This window comes from Ursus arctos, unplaced genomic scaffold, assembly GCF_023065955.2.
Source record: "Ursus arctos isolate Adak ecotype North America unplaced genomic scaffold, UrsArc2.0 scaffold_25, whole genome shotgun sequence".
Classification (NCBI taxonomy): Eukaryota; Metazoa; Chordata; class Mammalia; order Carnivora; family Ursidae; genus Ursus; species Ursus arctos.
The window spans coordinates 1,233,950-1,252,203 of NW_026622930.1; the positions used below are offsets into that span (position 1 = coordinate 1,233,950).

At 65.1% G+C, this 18,254-nt stretch overlaps 1 protein-coding gene across 10 annotated transcripts in view; it reads left to right on the forward strand.

Moving 5' to 3' along the window:
• Positions 1–16,787, forward strand: part of AHNAK2 (AHNAK nucleoprotein 2) — a 35,592-nt gene extending 18,805 nt beyond the window's left edge. For 9 of the 10 annotated variants that reach the window (XM_057318385.1, XM_048219949.2, XM_048219946.2 and 6 more), the window contains exon 7: positions 153–16,787. In XM_057318385.1, coding sequence (XP_057174368.1) covers positions 153–16,049 — 15,897 coding nt within the window. In that variant the 3' untranslated portion in view covers positions 16,050–16,787. The remainder of the gene's footprint in view (positions 1–152) is intronic. The other variant, XM_057318386.1, reaches the window with a different exon arrangement.
• The last annotated feature ends 1,467 nt before the right edge of the window (positions 16,788–18,254 follow it).

The following is an 18,254-nucleotide window of genomic DNA, read 5'->3' on the forward strand; positions in this document are numbered from 1 at the left end:
AGGCACCACAGCCAGGAGGCTGGGCCCCGCTGAGCTCCCCCCGCCCAGGGCTGAGGCTGAGGGGGGCTCCCACCACACGCTCTTCTGTCTCCGAGCCCGGGGCTCAGCTGTCTCGTACCAGCACCTGAAAGTTCACTCTCCTTGTACTTCAGGACGAAGATGGGGCTGATGGCTCCACGGAGACCCCCACACAGACCCTGGAAGGGAGTGGAGACCAGGAGAAACTGCTCACCAAGCCCAGGGAGGGCAGAGGCAGGCGGCCCCAGAAGGAGAGGCTGTCCTGGCCCAAATTCCAGTCAATAACGAGCAAGCGCAGGCCGGGACCGCGGCGGTCACACAGCTCCTCAGAGGCCTACGGGCGGGGAGATGGGCCCGATGTGTCCCCCACAAGCACAGACACGGAGGCCCCACTCCCCGCACAGGAGCAGGACCAGAAGGCAGCACCAGACGGCCAGCGAAGGACGAGGTTCCTGGGCCTGAGATTCAGGGTGGGCTCAGGGAAGGGTCCGACGCAGGAGGGACAACCGAGCAGAGGGGTCCAAGGTGGAGCACTCCAGGCTGGGATCGTAGAGGAGGCCGGACCCCGGGAGGACACGCAAGAGGCCACTGAGGCCACCGTGCACAGCGGGACAGAGGACAGGATGGCAGCGGTGGAGGAGGGGACACCGGCTCTGAGGGCAGAGCACCTCACAGAGCCTGGTACCCCCAGCCCAGGAGCCCTGGGGGAAGGGGCCAGCATGGCGTCCGGACGCCAAAAAAAAGCAAAGGAGACTAAGGACCAGGAGGACACCAGGTCAAAATGGAAGCCTGGCGTGGGCTCAGCCCCACAAGGTGGGGAGGGCGACAGACAGGCGGCCCAGGACATAGAAATGGGGATTGCCAGATCGGCTCTGCAAGGCAAAGGAGACGCACAGGGCCGCCAACCCCAATTCCAAATCCAAATCCCCAATTTAAAAACACCCAAGTTTAAATTTTCCAAAGAAAAAAAGCAAGACACAGAAGGAGGCATAGCAGCGCTGGCACAGGGGGACAGGCACGGAGAGGCCATTGCCGAGGAGACCCACACTGTGGAGGAGGGGGAACAAGGGCCAGCAGAACCCAGGGGGCCCTCAGTGCCCCTCCCAGCACGGGAAGACGGAGGAGCGGAAGGAGCAGAGACAGCTCACGGGGAAGGAGACAAAAAAGATGGGGACAAGGACAAAGGAGGGAGGGACGAACGGAGGACAATGCTTAGGTTCAACATTCCCTCATTCGGGTGGTCTCCCAAAAAGGACATGAAGGCTGTTGGGGGAAAACACACACAAGACGTGGAACAAAAAAAAGGAGGAGCAACAACAGCGCTAGACCAGCAGACAGAGGACAGACAAACAAAAAGGGAAGAGGAGAAAAGAAAATTAGACACGACAGGGGGATATCTGCCTGCAACAGAGGAACAAACGCGGGAGACTCAGAGAGAGCAAGGAGACCTGTCCCTGGGAGACAAGGAGGTGGCCGCCAGAGACAGCAAGTTCAAGATGCCCAAGTTCAAGATGCCGTCCTTCGGCGTGTTGGCGCCGAGCAAGGATTTGGGAGCATCCGTGGACGTGTCCCTGCCCAAGCTGGCAGCCGAGGCCACGCTGCCCTCCCTGGGAGGAGAGGTGCCAGCCCCAGAGGGCGTCGTCCAACTGCCCACTGCTGACGTCGAGCTCCCCGGGGGAGAGCTGGAGGTGTCCCTCCCCGAGGGAGAGGTGGCTGTGCCCGGGCTGAAGGGCAAAGCAGAAGGGGTCAAGATCAAGGGCCAGCTGCCCAAAGTGCAGATGCCCAGCCTCAAGATGCCCAAGGTGGACATCAAGGCCCCCCAGGTGGACATCAAGGGCCCCCAGGTGGACGTCAAGGGGCCCAAACTGGAGCTGAAGGGCGCCAAAGGGGAGGTGAGCGCCCCCGACGTGGAGGTGTCCCTGCCCAGCGTGGAGGTGGACGCCCAGGTGCCCGGCGCCAAGCTGGAGGCTGACCTGTCCCTGGGAGACAAGGAGGTGGCCGCCAGAGACAGCAAGTTCAAGATGCCCAAGTTCAAGATGCCGTCCTTCGGCACGTTGGCGCCGAGCAAGACCTTGGAGGCCTCGGTGGACGCGTCCCTGCCCAAAGTACAGGCTGAGGTGTCCGTGCCCTCCATAGCGGCCGAGGCCAAGACCAGTGACGTGACCATTGAGCTGCCATCTGCCGACCTAGACGTCAAGACGGCCGCGGTGGGCCTGAAGCTCCCTGAGGGCCAAGTGCCCGAGGCGGAGCTCCAGGAGCCCTCGGCCGGAGCCGGACTCAAAGGGTACCTGCCCAAGGTGCAGATGCCCAGCATCAAAATGCCCAAAGTGGACTTCAAGGCCCCCCAGGTGGACGTCAAGGGGCCGAAACTGGAGCTGAAGGGCGCCAAAGGGGAGGTGAGCACCCCCGACGTGGAGGTGTCCCTGCCCAGCGTGGAGGTGGACGTCCAGGTGCCCGGCGCCAAGCTGGAGGCTGACCTGTCCCTGGGAGACAAGGAGGTGGCCGCCAGAGACAGCAACTTCAAGATGCCCAAGTTCAAGATGCCGTCCTTCGGCGTGTCGGCGCCGAGCAAGGATTTGGGAGCATCCGTGGACGTGTCCCTGCCCAAGCTGGCAGCCGAGGCCACGCTGCCCTCCCTGGGAGGAGAGGTGCCAGCCCCAGAGGGCGCCGTCCAACTGCCCACTGCTGATGTCGAGCTCCCCGGGGGAGAGCTGGAGGTGTCCCTCCCCGAGGGAGAGGTGGCTGTGCCCGGGCTGATGGGCAAAGCAGAAGGGGTCAAGATCAAGGGCCAGCTGCCCAAAGTGCAGATGCCCAGCCTCAAGATGCCCAAGGTGGACATCAAGGCCCCCCAGGTGGACATCAGGGGCCCCCAGGTGGACATCAAGGGGCCCAAACTGGAGCTGAAGGGCGCCAAAGGGGAGGTGAGCGCCCCCGACGTGGAGGTGTCCCTGCCCAGCGTGGAGGTGGACGCCCAGGTGCCCGGCGCCAAGCTGGAGGCTGACCTGTCCCTGGGAGACAAGGAGGTGGCCGCCAGAGACAGCAAGTTCAAGATGCCCAAGTTCAAGATGCCGTCCTTCGGCGTGTCGGCGCCGAGCAAGGATTTGGGAGCATCCGTGGACGTGTCCCTGCCCAAGCTGGCAGCCGAGGCCACGCTGCCCTCCCTGGGAGGAGAGGTGCCAGCCCCAGAGGGCGCCGTCCAACTGCCCACTGCTGACGTCGAGCTCCCCGGGGGAGAGCTGGAGGTGTCCCTCCCCGAGGGAGAGGTGGCTGTGCCCGGGCTGAAGGGCAAAGCAGAAGGGGTCAAGATCAAGGGCCAGCTGCCCAAAGTGCAGATGCCCAGCCTCAAGATGCCCAAGGTGGACATCAAGGCCCCCCAGGTGGACATCAAGGGCCCCCAGGTGGACGTCAAGGGGCCCAAACTGGAGCTGAAGGGCGCCAAAGGGGAGGTGAGCGCCCCCGACGTGGAGGTGTCCCTGCCCAGCGTGGAGGTGGACGCCCAGGTGCCCGGCGCCAAGCTGGAGGCTGACCTGTCCCTGGGAGACAAGGAGGTGGCCGCCAGAGACAGCAAGTTCAAGATGCCCAAGTTCAAGATGCCGTCCTTCGGCACGTCGGCGCCGAGCAAGACCTTGGAGGCCTCGGTGGACGCGTCCCTGCCCAAAGTACAGGCTGAGCTGTCCGTGCCCTCCATAGCGGCCGAGGCCAAGACCAGTGACGTGACCATTGAGCTGCCATCTGCCGACCTAGACGTCAAGACGGCCGCGGTGGGCCTGAAGCTCCCTGAGGGCCAAGTGCCCGAGGCGGAGCTCCAGGAGCCCTCGGCCGGAGCCGGACTCAAAGGGCACCTGCCCAAGGTGCAGATGCCCAGCATCAAAATGCCCAAAGTGGACTTCAAGGCCCCCCAGGTGGACGTCAAGGGGCCCAAACTGGAGCTGAAGGGCGCCAAAGGGGAGGTGAGCACCCCCGACGTGGAGGTGTCCCTGCCCAGCGTGGAGGTGGACGTCCAGGTGCCCGGCGCCAAGCTGGAGGCTGACCTGTCCCTGGGAGACAAGGAGGTGGCCGCCAGAGACAGCAAGTTCAAGATGCCCAAGTTCAAGATGCCGTCCTTCGGCGTGTCGGCGCCGAGCAAGGATTTGGGAGCATCCGTGGACGTGTCCCTGCCCAAGCTGGTAGCCGAGGCCACGCTGCCCTCCCTGGGAGGAGAGGTGCCAGCCCCAGAGGGCACCGTCCAACTGCCCACTGCTGATGTCGAGCTCCCCGGGGGAGAGCTGGAGGTGTCCCTCCCCGAGGGAGAGGTGGCTGTGCCCGGGCTGATGGGCAAAGCAGAAGGGGTCAAGATCAAGGGCCAGCTGCCCAAAGTGCAGATGCCCAGCCTCAAGATGCCCAAGGTGGACATCAAGGCCCCCCAGGTGGACATCAGGGGCCCCCAGGTGGACATCAAGGGGCCCAAACTGGAGCTGAAGGGCGCCAAAGGGGAGGTGAGCGCCCCCGACGTGGAGGTGTCCCTGCCCAGCGTGGAGGTGGACGCCCAGGTGCCCGGCGCCAAGCTGGAGGCTGACCTGTCCCTGGGAGACAAGGAGGTGGCCGCCAGAGACAGCAAGTTCAAGATGCCCAAGTTCAAGATGCCGTCCTTCGGCACGTCGGCGCCGAGCAAGACCTTGGAGGCCTCGGTGGACGCGTCCCTGCCCAAAGTACAGGCTGAGGTGTCCGTGCCCTCCATAGCGGCCGAGGCCAAGACCAGTGACGTGACCATTGAGCTGCCATCTGCCGACCTAGACGTCAAGACGGCCGCGGTGGGCCTGAAGGTCCCTGAGGGCCAAGTGCCCGAGGCGGAGCTCCAGGAGCCCTCGGCCGGAGCCGGACTCAAAGGGCACCTGCCCAAGGTGCAGATGCCCAGCATCAAAATGCCCAAAGTGGACTTCAAGGCCCCCCAGGTGGACGTCAAGGGGCCCAAACTGGAGCTGAAGGGCGCCAAAGGGGAGGTGAGCGCCCCCGACGTGGAGGTGTCCCTGCCCAGCGTGGAGGTGGACGCCCAGGTGCCCGGCGCCAAGCTGGAGGCTGACCTGTCCCTGGGAGACAAGGAGGTGGCCGCCAGAGACAGCAAGTTCAAGATGCCCAAGTTCAAGATGCCGTCCTTCGGCGTGTCGGCGCCGAGCAAGGATTTGGGAGCATCCGTGGACGTGTCCCTGCCCAAGCTGGCAGCCGAGGCCACGCTGCCCTCCCTGGGAGGAGAGGTGCCAGCCCCAGAGGGCGCCGTCCAACTGCCCACTGCTGACGTCGAGCTCCCCGGGGGAGAGCTGGAGGTGTCCCTCCCCGAGGGAGAGGTGGCTGTGCCCGGGCTGAAGGGCAAAGCAGAAGGGGTCAAGATCAAGGGCCAGCTGCCCAAAGTGCAGATGCCCAGCCTCAAGATGCCCAAGGTGGACATCAAGGCCCCCCAGGTGGACATCAAGGGCCCCCAGGTGGACGTCAAGGGGCCCAAACTGGAGCTGAAGGGCGCCAAAGGGGAGGTGAGCGCCCCCGACGTGGAGGTGTCCCTGCCCAGCGTGGAGGTGGACGCCCAGGTGCCCGGCGCCAAGCTGGAGGCTGACCTGTCCCTGGGAGACAAGGAGGTGGCCGCCAGAGACAGCAAGTTCAAGATGCCCAAGTTCAAGATGCCGTCCTTCGGCGTGTCGGCGCCGAGCAAGGATTTGGGAGCATCCGTGGACGTGTCCCTGCCCAAGCTGGTAGCCGAGGCCACGCTGCCCTCCCTGGGAGGAGAGGTGCCAGCCCCAGAGGGCGCCGTCCAACTGCCCACTGCTGATGTCGAGCTCCCCGGGGGAGAGCTGGAGGTGTCCCTCCCCGAGGGAGAGGTGGCTGTGCCCGGGCTGATGGGCAAAGCAGAAGGGGTCAAGATCAAGGGCCAGCTGCCCAAAGTGCAGATGCCCAGCCTCAAGATGCCCAAGGTGGACATCAAGGCCCCCCAGGTGGACATCAGGGGCCCCCAGGTGGACATCAAGGGGCCCAAACTGGAGCTGAAGGGCGCCAAAGGGGAGGTGAGCGCCCCCGACGTGGAGGTGTCCCTGCCCAGCGTGGAGGTGGACGCCCAGGTGCCCGGCGCCAAGCTGGAGGCTGACCTGTCCCTGGGAGACAAGGAGGTGGCCGCCAGAGACAGCAAGTTCAAGATGCCCAAGTTCAAGATGCCGTCCTTCGGCACGTCGGCGCCGAGCAAGACCTTGGAGGCCTCGGTGGACGCGTCCCTGCCCAAAGTACAGGCTGAGGTGTCCGTGCCCTCCATAGCGGCCGAGGCCAAGACCAGTGACGTGACCATTGAGCTGCCATCTGCCGACCTAGACGTCAAGACGGCCGCGGTGGGCCTGAAGGTCCCTGAGGGCCAAGTGCCCGAGGCGGAGCTCCAGGAGCCCTCGGCCGGAGCCGGACTCAAAGGGCACCTGCCCAAGGTGCAGATGCCCAGCATCAAAATGCCCAAAGTGGACTTCAAGGCCCCCCAGGTGGACGTCAAGGGGCCCAAACTGGAGCTGAAGGGCGCCAAAGGGGAGGTGAGCGCCCCCGACGTGGAGGTGTCCCTGCCCAGCGTGGAGGTGGACGCCCAGGTGCCCGGCGCCAAGCTGGAGGCTGACCTGTCCCTGGGAGACAAGGAGGTGGCCGCCAGAGACAGCAAGTTCAAGATGCCCAAGTTCAAGATGCCGTCCTTCGGCGTGTCGGCGCCGAGCAAGGATTTGGGAGCATCCGTGGACGTGTCCCTGCCCAAGCTGGCAGCCGAGGCCACGATGCCCTCCCTGGGAGGAGAGGTGCCAGCCCCAGAGGGCGCCGTCCAACTGCCCACTGCTGACGTCGAGCTCCCCGGGGGAGAGCTGGAGGTGTCCCTCCCCGAGGGAGAGGTGGCTGTGCCCGGGCTGATGGGCAAAGCAGAAGGGGTCAAGATCAAGGGCCAGCTGCCCAAAGTGCAGATGCCCAGCCTCAAGATGCCCAAGGTGGACATCAAGGCCCCCCAGGTGGACATCAAGGGCCCCCAGGTGGACGTCAAGGGGCCCAAACTGGAGCTGAAGGGCGCCAAAGGGGAGGTGAGCGCCCCCGACGTGGAGGTGTCCCTGCCCAGCGTGGAGGTGGACGCCCAGGTGCCCGGCGCCAAGCTGGAGGCTGACCTGTCCCTGGGAGACAAGGAGGTGGCCGCCAGAGACAGCAAGTTCAAGATGCCCAAGTTCAAGATGCCGTCCTTCGGCGTGTCGGCGCCGAGCAAGGATTTGGGAGCATCCGTGGACGTGTCCCTGCCCAAGCTGGTAGCCGAGGCCACGCTCTCCTCCCTGGGAGGAGAGGTGCCAGCCCCAGAGGGCGCCGTCCAACTGCCCACTGCTGATGTCGAGCTCCCCGGGGGAGAGCTGGAGGTGTCCCTCCCCGAGGGAGAGGTGGCTGTGCCCGGGCTGATGGGCAAAGCAGAAGGGGTCAAGATCAAGGGCCAGCTGCCCAAAGTGCAGATGCCCAGCCTCAAGATGCCCAAGGTAGACATCAAGGCCCCCCAGGTGGACATCAGGGGCCCCCAGGTGGACATCAAGGGGCCCAAACTGGAGCTGAAGGGCGCCAAAGGGGAGGTGAGCGCCCCCGACGTGGAGGTGTCCCTGCCCAGCGTGGAGGTGGACGCCCAGGTGCCCGGCGCCAAGCTGGAGGCTGACCTGTCCCTGGGAGACAAGGAGGTGGCCGCCAGAGACAGCAAGTTCAAGATGCCCAAGTTCAAGATGCCGTTCTTCGGCACGTCGGCGCCGAGCAAGACCTTGGAGGCCTCGGTGGACGCGTCCCTGCCCAAAGTACAGGCTGAGCTGTCCGTGCCCTCCATAGCGGCCGAGGCCAAGACCAGTGACGTGACCATTGAGCTGCCATCTGCCGACCTAGACGTCAAGACGGCCGCGGTGGGCCTGAAGCTCCCTGAGGGCCAAGTGCCCGAGGCGGAGCTCCAGGAGCCCTCGGCCGGAGCCGGACTCAAAGGGCACCTGCCCAAGGTGCAGATGCCCAGCATCAAAATGCCCAAAGTGGACTTCAAGGCCCCCCAGGTGGACGTCAAGGGGCCCAAACTGGAGCTGAAGGGCGCCAAAGGGGAGGTGAGCGCCCCCGACGTGGAGGTGTCCCTGCCCAGCGTGGAGGTGGACGCCCAGGTGCCCGGCGCCAAGCTGGAGGCTGACCTGTCCCTGGGAGACAAGGAGGTGGCCGCCAGAGACAGCAAGTTCAAGATGCCCAAGTTCAAGATGCCGTCCTTCGGCACGTCGGCGCCGAGCAAGGATTTGGGAGCATCCGTGGACGTGTCCCTGCCCAAGCTGGCAGCCGAGGCCACGCTGCCCTCCCTGGGAGGAGAGGTGCCAGCCCCAGAGGGCGCCGTCCAACTGCCCACTGCTGACGTCGAGCTCCCCGGGGGAGAGCTGGAGGTGTCCCTCCCCGAGGGAGAGGTGGCTGTGCCCGGGCTGAAGGGCAAAGCAGAAGGGGTCAAGATCAAGGGCCAGCTGCCCAAAGTGCAGATGCCCAGCCTCAAGATGCCCAAGGTGGACATCAAGGCCCCCCAGGTGGACATCACGGGCCCCCAGGTGGACGTCAAGGGGCCCAAACTGGAGCTGAAGGGCGCCAAAGGGGAGGTGAGCGCCCCCGACGTGGAGGTGTCCCTGCCCAGCGTGGAGGTGGACGCCCAGGTGCCCGGCGCCAAGCTGGAGGCTGACCTGTCCCTGGGAGACAAGGAGGTGGCCGCCAGAGACAGCAAGTTCAAGATGCCCAAGTTCAAGATGCCGTCCTTCGGCACGTCGGCGCCGAGCAAGACCTTGGAGGCCTCGGTGGACACGTCCCTGCCCAAAGTACAGGCTGAGCTGTCCGTGCCCTCCATAGCGGCCGAGGCCAAGACCAGTGACGTGACCATTGAGCTGCCATCTGCCGACCTAGACGTCAAGATGGCCGCGGTGGGCCTGAAGCTCCCTGAGGGCCAAGTGCCCGAGGCGGAGCTCCAGGAGCCCTCGGCCGGAGCCGGACTCAAAGGGCACCTGCCCAAGGTGCAGATGCCCAGCATCAAAATGCCCAAAGTGGACTTCAAGGCCCCCCAGGTGGACGTCAAGGGGCCCAAACTGGAGCTGAAGGGCGCCAAAGGGGAGGTGAGCGCCCCCGACGTGGAGGTGTCCCTGCCCAGCGTGGAGGTGGACGCCCAGGTGCCCGGCGCCAAGCTGGAGGCTGACCTGTCCCTGGGAGACAAGGAGGTGGCCGCCAGAGACAGCAAGTTCAAGATGCCCAAGTTCAAGATGCCGTCCTTCGGCACGTCGGCGCCGAGCAAGACCTTGGAGGCCTCGGTGGACACGTCCCTGCCCAAAGTACAGGCTGAGCTGTCCGTGCCCTCCATAGCGGCCGAGGCCAAGACCAGTGACGTGACCATTGAGCTGCCATCTGCCGACCTAGACGTCAAGACGGCCGCGGTGGGCCTGAAGCTCCCTGAGGGCCAAGTGCCCGAGGCGGAGCTCCAGGAGCCCTCGGCCGGAGCCGGACTCAAAGGGCACCTGCCCAAGGTGCAGATGCCCAGCATCAAAATGCCCAAAGTGGACTTCAAGGCCCCCCAGGTGGACGTCAAGGGGCCCAAACTGGAGCTGAAGGGCGCCAAAGGGGAGGTGAGCGCCCCCGACGTGGAGGTGTCCCTGCCCAGCGTGGAGGTGGACGCCCAGGTGCCCGGCGCCAAGCTGGAGGCTGACCTGTCCCTGGGAGACAAGGAGGTGGCCGCCAGAGACAGCAAGTTCAAGATGCCCAAGTTCAAGATGCCGTCCTTCGGCGTGTCGGCGCCGAGCAAGGATTTGGGAGCATCCGTGGACGTGTCCCTGCCCAAGCTGGCAGCCGAGGCCACGCTGCCCTCCCTGGGAGGAGAGGTGCCAGCCCCAGAGGGCGCCGTCCAACTGCCCACTGCTGACGTCGAGCTCCCCGGGGGAGAGCTGGAGGTGTCCCTCCCCGAGGGAGAGGTGGCTGTGCCCGGGCTGAAGGGCAAAGCAGAAGGGGTCAAGATCAAGGGCCAGCTGCCCAAAGTGCAGATGCCCAGCCTCAAGATGCCCAAGGTGGACATCAAGGCCCCCCAGGTGGACATCAAGGGCCCCCAGGTGGACGTCAAGGGGCCCAAACTGGAGCTGAAGGGCGCCAAAGGGGAGGTGAGCGCCCCCGACGTGGAGGTGTCCCTGCCCAGCGTGGAGGTGGACATCCAGGTGCCCGGCGCCAAGCTGGAGGCTGACCTGTCCCTTGGAGACAAGGAGGTGGCCGCCAGAGACAGCAAGTTCAAGATGCCCAAGTTCAAGATGCCGTCCTTCGGCACGTCGGCGCCGAGCAAGACCTTGGAGGCCTCGGTGGACGCGTCCCTGCCCAAAGTACAGGCTGAGGTGTCCGTGCCCTCCATAGCGGCCGAGGCCAAGACCAGTGACGTGACCATTGAGCTGCCATCTGCCGACCTAGACGTCAAGACGGCCGCGGTGGGCCTGAAGCTCCCTGAGGGCCAAGTGCCCGAGGCGGAGCTCCAGGAGCCCTCGGCCGGAGCCGGACTCAAAGGGCACCTGCCCAAGGTGCAGATGCCCAGCATCAAAATGCCCAAAGTGGACTTCAAGGCCCCCCAGGTGGACGTCAAGGGGCCCAAACTGGAGCTGAAGGGCGCCAAAGGGGAGGTGAGCGCCCCCGACGTGGAGGTGTCCCTGCCCAGCGTGGAGGTGGACGCCCAGGTGCCCGGCGCCAAGCTGGAGGCTGACCTGTCCCTGGGAGACAAGGAGGTGGCCGCCAGAGACAGCAAGTTCAAGATGCCCAAGTTCAAGATGCCGTCCTTCGGCACGTCGGCGCCGAGCAAGGATTTGGGAGCATCCGTGGACGTGTCCCTGCCCAAGCTGGCAGCCGAGGCCACGCTGCCCTCCCTGGGAGGAGAGGTGCCAGCCCCAGAGGGCGCCGTCCAACTGCCCACTGCTGACGTCGAGCTCCCCGGGGGAGAGCTGGAGGTGTCCCTCCCCGAGGGAGAGGTGGCTGTGCCCGGGCTGAAGGGCAAAGCAGAAGGGGTCAAGATCAAGGGCCAGCTGCCCAAAGTGCAGATGCCCAGCCTCAAGATGCCCAAGGTGGACATCAAGGCCCCCCAGGTGGACATCACGGGCCCCCAGGTGGACGTCAAGGGGCCCAAACTGGAGCTGAAGGGCGCCAAAGGGGAGGTGAGCGCCCCCGACGTGGAGGTGTCCCTGCCCAGCGTGGAGGTGGACGCCCAGGTGCCCGGCGCCAAGCTGGAGGCTGACCTGTCCCTGGGAGACAAGGAGGTGGCCGCCAGAGACAGCAAGTTCAAGATGCCCAAGTTCAAGATGCCGTCCTTCGGCACGTCGGCGCCGAGCAAGACCTTGGAGGCCTCGGTGGACACGTCCCTGCCCAAAGTACAGGCTGAGCTGTCCGTGCCCTCCATAGCGGCCGAGGCCAAGACCAGTGACGTGACCATTGAGCTGCCATCTGCCGACCTAGACGTCAAGATGGCCGCGGTGGGCCTGAAGCTCCCTGAGGGCCAAGTGCCCGAGGCGGAGCTCCAGGAGCCCTCGGCCGGAGCCGGACTCAAAGGGCACCTGCCCAAGGTGCAGATGCCCAGCATCAAAATGCCCAAAGTGGACTTCAAGGCCCCCCAGGTGGACGTCAAGGGGCCCAAACTGGAGCTGAAGGGCGCCAAAGGGGAGGTGAGCGCCCCCGACGTGGAGGTGTCCCTGCCCAGCGTGGAGGTGGACGCCCAGGTGCCCGGCGCCAAGCTGGAGGCTCACCTGTCCCTGGGAGACAAGGAGGTGGCCGCCAGAGACAGCAAGTTCAAGATGCCCAAGTTCAAGATGCCGTCCTTCGGCGTGTCGGCGCCGAGCAAGGATTTGGGAGCATCCGTGGACGTGTCCCTGCCCAAGCTGGCAGCCGAGGCCACGCTGCCCTCCCTGGGAGGAGAGGTGCCAGCCCCAGAGGGCGCCGTCCAACTGCCCACTGCTGACGTCGAGCTCCCCGGGGGAGAGCTGGAGGTGTCCCTCCCCGAGGGAGAGGTGGCTGTGCCCGGGCTGAAGGGCAAAGCAGAAGGGGTCAAGATCAAGGGCCAGCTGCCCAAAGTGCAGATGCCCAGCCTCAAGATGCCCAAGGTGGACATCAAGGCCCCCCAGGTGGACATCAGGGGCCCCCAGGTGGACATCAAGGGGCCCAAACTGGAGCTGAAGGGCGCCAAAGGGGAGGTGAGCGCCCCCGACGTGGAGGTGTCCCTGCCCAGCGTGGAGGTGGACGCCCAGGTGCCCGGCGCCAAGCTGGAGGCTGACCTGTCCCTGGGAGACAAGGAGGTGGCCGCCAGAGACAGCAAGTTCAAGATGCCCAAGTTCAAGATGCCGTCCTTCGGCACGTCGGCGCCGAGCAAGACCTTGGAGGCCTCGGTGGACGCGTCCCTGCCCAAAGTACAGGCTGAGGTGTCCATGCCCAGCGTGGAGGTCGACGCCCAGGTCCAAGGCACCCAGCTTGTTGGTGACTCTTGTGAGGAGGTGAAAGAATTTTCCAAAGGGAGGATATTCAAAATTTCTACAATTAGTGTCTCTTCCTCTGGCCCTTCTACTAGCCGTCCTTCTGAGCTGTCTTCTCCGCTCGGTGGAGGTGATAATGATATTGATCTTACTTCACCCCCAGGCTCCAGAGATCAAATCGTCCCTGGCAGTGAACAGCATGCCCTCCGTATGGAAGGCGATGTGGCTTTGTCAACTGTAAAAGGTGGGGAAAAAAGCAAAAGCAAGAAATCCCATTTTAAATTGCCCAAAGTCTTCTCTCCACCGGGGAAATCAGCTAAAGGCTTTGTATCCTCTGCAGAGGAAACCGACATCTCCTCGCCTGCAAGGTCCTCCACCTCGCCCTTAGAGTCAGGGCTTGGGGGACCCCGGGGGCCACCTGTGGCTTCGGTGGAGCCTTCCATGCATGTGTCCAGGCTGGGCTGGCTCAGTGGTCCCCATGTGGAATCCTCCAGCCTCAGTCCTTGCGATGGTGTCACACTTACAAAATACCAAGTGACTGTCTCCAGAGGCCCCGTCCCCCCCGAGCTTCCTTGTGAAACCCCGTCTGGGCCCCGGGTGGATGCTCAGCTTCCCAGCACAGCAGGTGCAGACGACCTGCCCTCCAGTGAGAGCATTCTACTGTCCCAGCCTGATGGTCACACAGGCCCCATGGACACTGTATTTCCCGAATCTTATGGCCGCGTGACTTTTCCTAAATTTCATCGACCAAAGTTCCAGCTGTCACTCCCCAAATCAACCGCTGGAGTGATGGAGCCTGGAGCTGCCGAGTGTGCGCTCCCCACGTCTCCTCCGCTTTCTGTGCAGGGACCGGACTCCTCCGCGGAGGAAGCCGCGGTGTTCCCAGTGCTAGGCGGTCAGCTGCCACCTGCAGGTGTCTCTGTGTCCAAGGTGGCGGAGGCACAGGCATGCACCGCGGGGATGTCAGCAGGGCCTCCCACAGAAGCCCCAGGTGAAGGTGTGGGCCGCAAGGGGAAAGGCAGTCCAGTCAAAGCACCGAGGCTCAAGCTTCCGTCTTTCAGGTGGTCCCCGAAGAAGGGGGCAGAGTCCAAAGCAGATCCTGGACACAGCCAGGTTGTCGATGCAGGTGCTCTGGGCCCTCCTGGGGGTCACGTTCCACCAGCAGAAGCTGGTGGGGATGTGTCTCTTGAGAAGGAGGGAGAGGCAGGAGCGGTCACATCGCCAGCCCTCGCCCTGCTGAAGGTCACACCTCCCGGAATGACGGCTTCCACAGAAGGGGCCTGCCTGCCACGGGGAGACCCAGGCCTGGCCCTCTCTGGCTCTACAGACATGGCCAGTGGTAAGGGCAGTGTTGGGGGTGCTGGCGCAGCAGCAGGCCCCCCAGGAGCGGATGTGAACGTCGACCTCCCAGAGGCCCCCATTCCCAGCTCGGGCTTTGTCAAACCTGACCTCAGGCCCGGGGATGTCGCGGTGGAGGTGAGCCTGTCTGCAGGTGACCTTCCTCTTTCCAAACACGGCCTGTCTCTCGGAGACGGCACCCAAGAGCACGGGCTCAGGGATGGCTCAACAAGCCAGCTTTGTGGGGAGGTGACGGCGCCCTCGGCGGAAGACCCCCTCCAGCCATCCCCGACGGTGGGGAGCCCAGGGCGGGATGCAGCCGCGGGAGCAGCGCCGGCAGGCTCCAGGGAGAGCTGGTTTCGGATGCCCTCACTCCGCCTGCCCAGCTTCAGACGCCCCCCCAAGGAGCGGGCAGGGTCTGCAGCGCCGGGGGCTCAGAGACCCCTGCCGGCCGCCGGTGTGCCAGGGGAAGGACAGGCACCGACGGTGGTGCAGAGTCCGGAGGCCTGCGCACCTGCGTCAGAGGGGGACGCTGCTAGGTCCCTGCAGCCCCCGGAGGCTGGTGCAGATGCAGCAGAGGGGGACGCTGCTAGGTCCCTGCAGCCCCCGGAGGCTGGTGCAGATGCAGCAGAGGGGGACGCTGCTAGGTCCCTGCAGCCCCCGGAGGCTGGTGCAGATGCAGCAGGCAGCCTGGCTTCTTCCTACGCGGATGTTCTTCGGAGGAATCTTGACCTTCACGTCCCTGCTGTGGGGCTATCGGCTTCCGAGGTCAGGGTCCGGCCAGGCGCAGGCTCCCTGCCCCTCCAGCTGCACGGGACACTTGCAGAGCCCTGCACCCCTCCAGGAGAAGCAAGCGAGCCCCCTCTTCCCGGACCAGCAGGCCAGGGCCTGGTCAGGGGGCCTGAGGGCGCAGAGGAGCCGCCTTCCCAGCCCGAGGGCCCTCTCAGACTGAGGGCTTCCAGTACGGATATGCCATCCCAGGTTTCCGTGGTCAATGTAGGTCAAGTCTGGGAAGACTCTGTGCTACGTGTCCAGTTCCCCAAGTTAAAGGTACCAAGGTTCAGCTTCCCGGCCTCCGGCTCGGAGGCTGACGTCTTCGTGCCCAGCGTGAGAGAGCTCTCCTGCCTGCACAGCGGTCCTGACACAGCCCTGCTCGAACGAAGCCCTGGCGGACGGGGCACCAGCATCCCGAAGGCCGCCGCGGCCCTCGGCCTCTCCTCAGAAGCTGCCCCCATTTGTAAGGTCAGGGTGCACATTCAGGGCGCAGAGGCAGCGAGCCGCCAGGTGGCCGTGCACAGCACCGTGACAGCCGTGTATACTGAGCTCTCAGGACCTGAGGCGTTTCCCACCCAGATCGTGCGGGAGTCAGAGGTCCCCGCATCAGAGACCCAAACACCTTCTTATGGGTTTTCCTTGCTAAAGGGGAGGGTCTCAGAGCCCCCCACTCGGGCACAGGTGCACGTGGTGACTGCAGACTGTGGGCCAGGGGAGCACCTGCGAGAGGCTCCGGAACCCGCCGTCCCAGGAGCAGACCCCGTTTCTGGAGACCTCCAGCCTGACACTGGAGAGCCTTTTGAAATTATCTGTCCCAGTGTAGACGTGCCGGGACTGCCAGCGTGTTCACCTGAACTTCGCTCTCACCCTGGCCACGGGCGTGCAGACAGCTGTTCTGATGAAGAGCCCCCGGAAATTCTCGAATTCCCGCCGGAAGAGGGCCAGGAGGCAGAGGAGGACCGAGCTCCCAAAGCAAAGCCGGAAGGTAAAAGGTCCTCTGGTCTGTTCCGGTTTTGGCTCCCGAGCATCGGGTTTTCTTCCTCAGTCTCCGAGACAGGTGCCGATTCCCAAGCCGATCCCCAGAGACCGGCTCCTGTGCAGACCCAGCCGGAGGCGCGGCCGCCTCCCTCACAAGAGAAGGGGGGCTGGTTCCGATTTCCCAAGTTGGGGTTCTCCTCCTCGCCTACCAAGAAAACCAAAAGTGCTGAAGAGGAGGCGGGTCTGGCCGAGCAAAACCTCCAAGACGAGGCAGGTGCCTTCTATGATGCGCGAGAAAGCTTCTTCCCCGAAGAGACGGGAGCAGGGGAGGCAGCAGAGGCCGCGGGCGCCAGGCAGGGCTCTGGGACCATGGTGGCCTCCGCGGCAAGAACCGAGCTGATCCTGCTGGAGCCGGATGGAGCGGGCAGCCAGCAGTGTGCGCCTGGGCCCGCCACCGAATGAGGGCCAGGGAGGGGTGAGGGCCGGGAAGGGGTGACTGTTCCTCGAGGACAGACGCCCACGCGAAGTCCTGTGGCAGAACCCCGGCTGCACGGAGCTCCCATCCCGACCACGCCAACCACGCCGGCGTCCACGCATCCACCCTGCTCCCAGGACCAGGCGCATGCCACCAACCGCCCCCCGCCGCACGGCCCTTCCGACGTGGGGCCAAGCTGCGGAAGCCAGGAGGAGCCCGATGGCCCAGGCGCCAGGGGCTGCCCAGGGTAGGGGTGCTGTACACGCTGCTGGGGTGAGGGCTCCAGAGACCTGCCCGCGGTGCCCAGCAGAGCCCGGCCATGCCTCAAGGAAGGGGTGTTAAGGGCCGTGGGTGTCGATGCGGTGTTTGCTGTAGCCCCTGTCCCGTCTTGCTGCTTTGGGCCACATCGTTTCCCTAGATTCCAGGCAGAGTCCGGTGCATTCCCAGAAACCCCAACGCCGCTCACTTGTAAGGATCGAGCTCCTTTGTCGAATGTCTCCGCGAGGCAAGCTTGGGGATGCTTGGTGTGGATGGGGCACACACGACTGAGTGTGGCGGCCGACCCGGCTTGCCCCGTGGCAGCTGGCAGTGGGTGAGCCGGCAGAGGTCTGCACCGTCCCATGCCCACACAGCCCCCCGCGTGGTCCCCGTGCCCCCACTGTGCCCGCTGCAGCCAGGCTGCCGGCGGAATCCCCCATGGACAATAAAGGACGAGCTGTCCCCTACGGCACCGGCTGCGAGGTCTTTTTCTTCCCGCTCGCGCTCCCCCCACGCACTCCCAGAACTAATCTCTCCCAGGTTGCCCTAGAGGAGAGGTCGGGGTGGATCTTAGTGTGGCCCCTCACCTGTCGTGGGTACGTCAGATGCTTCTCCAAGCCGGCAGCCAGAAGAAGGCGCAAGCCGGGAGCTCAGAGGGAGGCCACGCTGTCAGGGACACACGGCACCGTGTGTCGTGCGTGTAGGAAGACCGTGCAGGGACAGAGCAGGGCAGACGTCCTTGGCCATGATGGGGGCCCGCCTCGGGGGGCTTCCCTCCCCTCCTCCCAAGCAGCACCTGGGAGCAAATCCAGGTGGGGCGGCAGACTGAGGCTCCAGGGAGCCCTACCCCCTCCACCAGCCAGCACCCGGTGTCCCCCTCTCGGCTGCCCTGCGGCACTCCTCCTGGGCGTCCCCAGCGCAGCCTGCCTCGCCCCCTCTGGCCCGGGGGGCGGAGGGGAGGGTCTCCTGGTGACCTGCTCCTTCTCCCTCTCAGGCTGTGGGTGCTGCAGTGAGAGCTGGGCTGTGAGCCCCCCAGCCGGTGCTGCCCCGGCAGGGAGAGCGGACGGCTCCCCTCCCACCGTGCGCACGCTGTGTGCCCTTCCCTGTGGCTGGCCCGAAAGGTCATCCACGTCAGGAGACGTGGGATCCTCTGGAAAACGGGCAGTTCATGAATGAGGAAGGGGAACCAGTCAGTGCTTGTCCCGAAGTCAAGGGAGACCATCGCACCCCCAGGCCGAGGCTCCCGGCCTGTCCTGTACGTCAGGCAGGCGCAGCGAGGGCCGTCCCCCTGGGAACACCGCTGTGGGGGTCTGCCTGGCTCCACGGGCTTCGTGCCTCGTCTGAAGCTGGAGTCAAGGCCTGCGATACTGGGGCCTCGGTGCTAGAGGCGGGAGGGGCAGCAGAGTCTTCCCACGCGGTCTCCGTGCGCGTGACGGCGTTGCCACAGGCCAGCAGCTGCAGACAGCACACATCTACGAACTTCCGGTTTCTATGGTCCCGGAGTCCAAGCCCCGCTTAGCTGGGTCCTGCGCTCGGGGTCCTGCAGGCTGCAGTCGGGGTGAGAGCCGGGGCTGGGCTCTCGTCCTCTATCCAAGTGGGGAAGGGGCTGCTAGCTGCCCTCTGCCCTTGCTGGCTGCATGACCGAGGGCTGCTGCGTCCTGCTGGCCACCCTCGGTGCCCTGCCGCAGGGGCCTCCCCAAAGGACGGGTCACGAGCCAGGAGCTTGCCTCATCCAGCCAGCAAGGAGCAGACTCCCAGCAAGACACGGTCACAAACGTAGGTCACGTAATGACGGAGTGAGCGCCCATCACGATTGTGCGTTCTACTGTTGCACGTAAAGACAGGCTGTGCCCACCCCCAAGGGGAGGGCATCACACAGGACCTGGGTTCTGGGGGACAGGGCCACCGGGGCCATTTTAGAGTCTGTCCGCCAC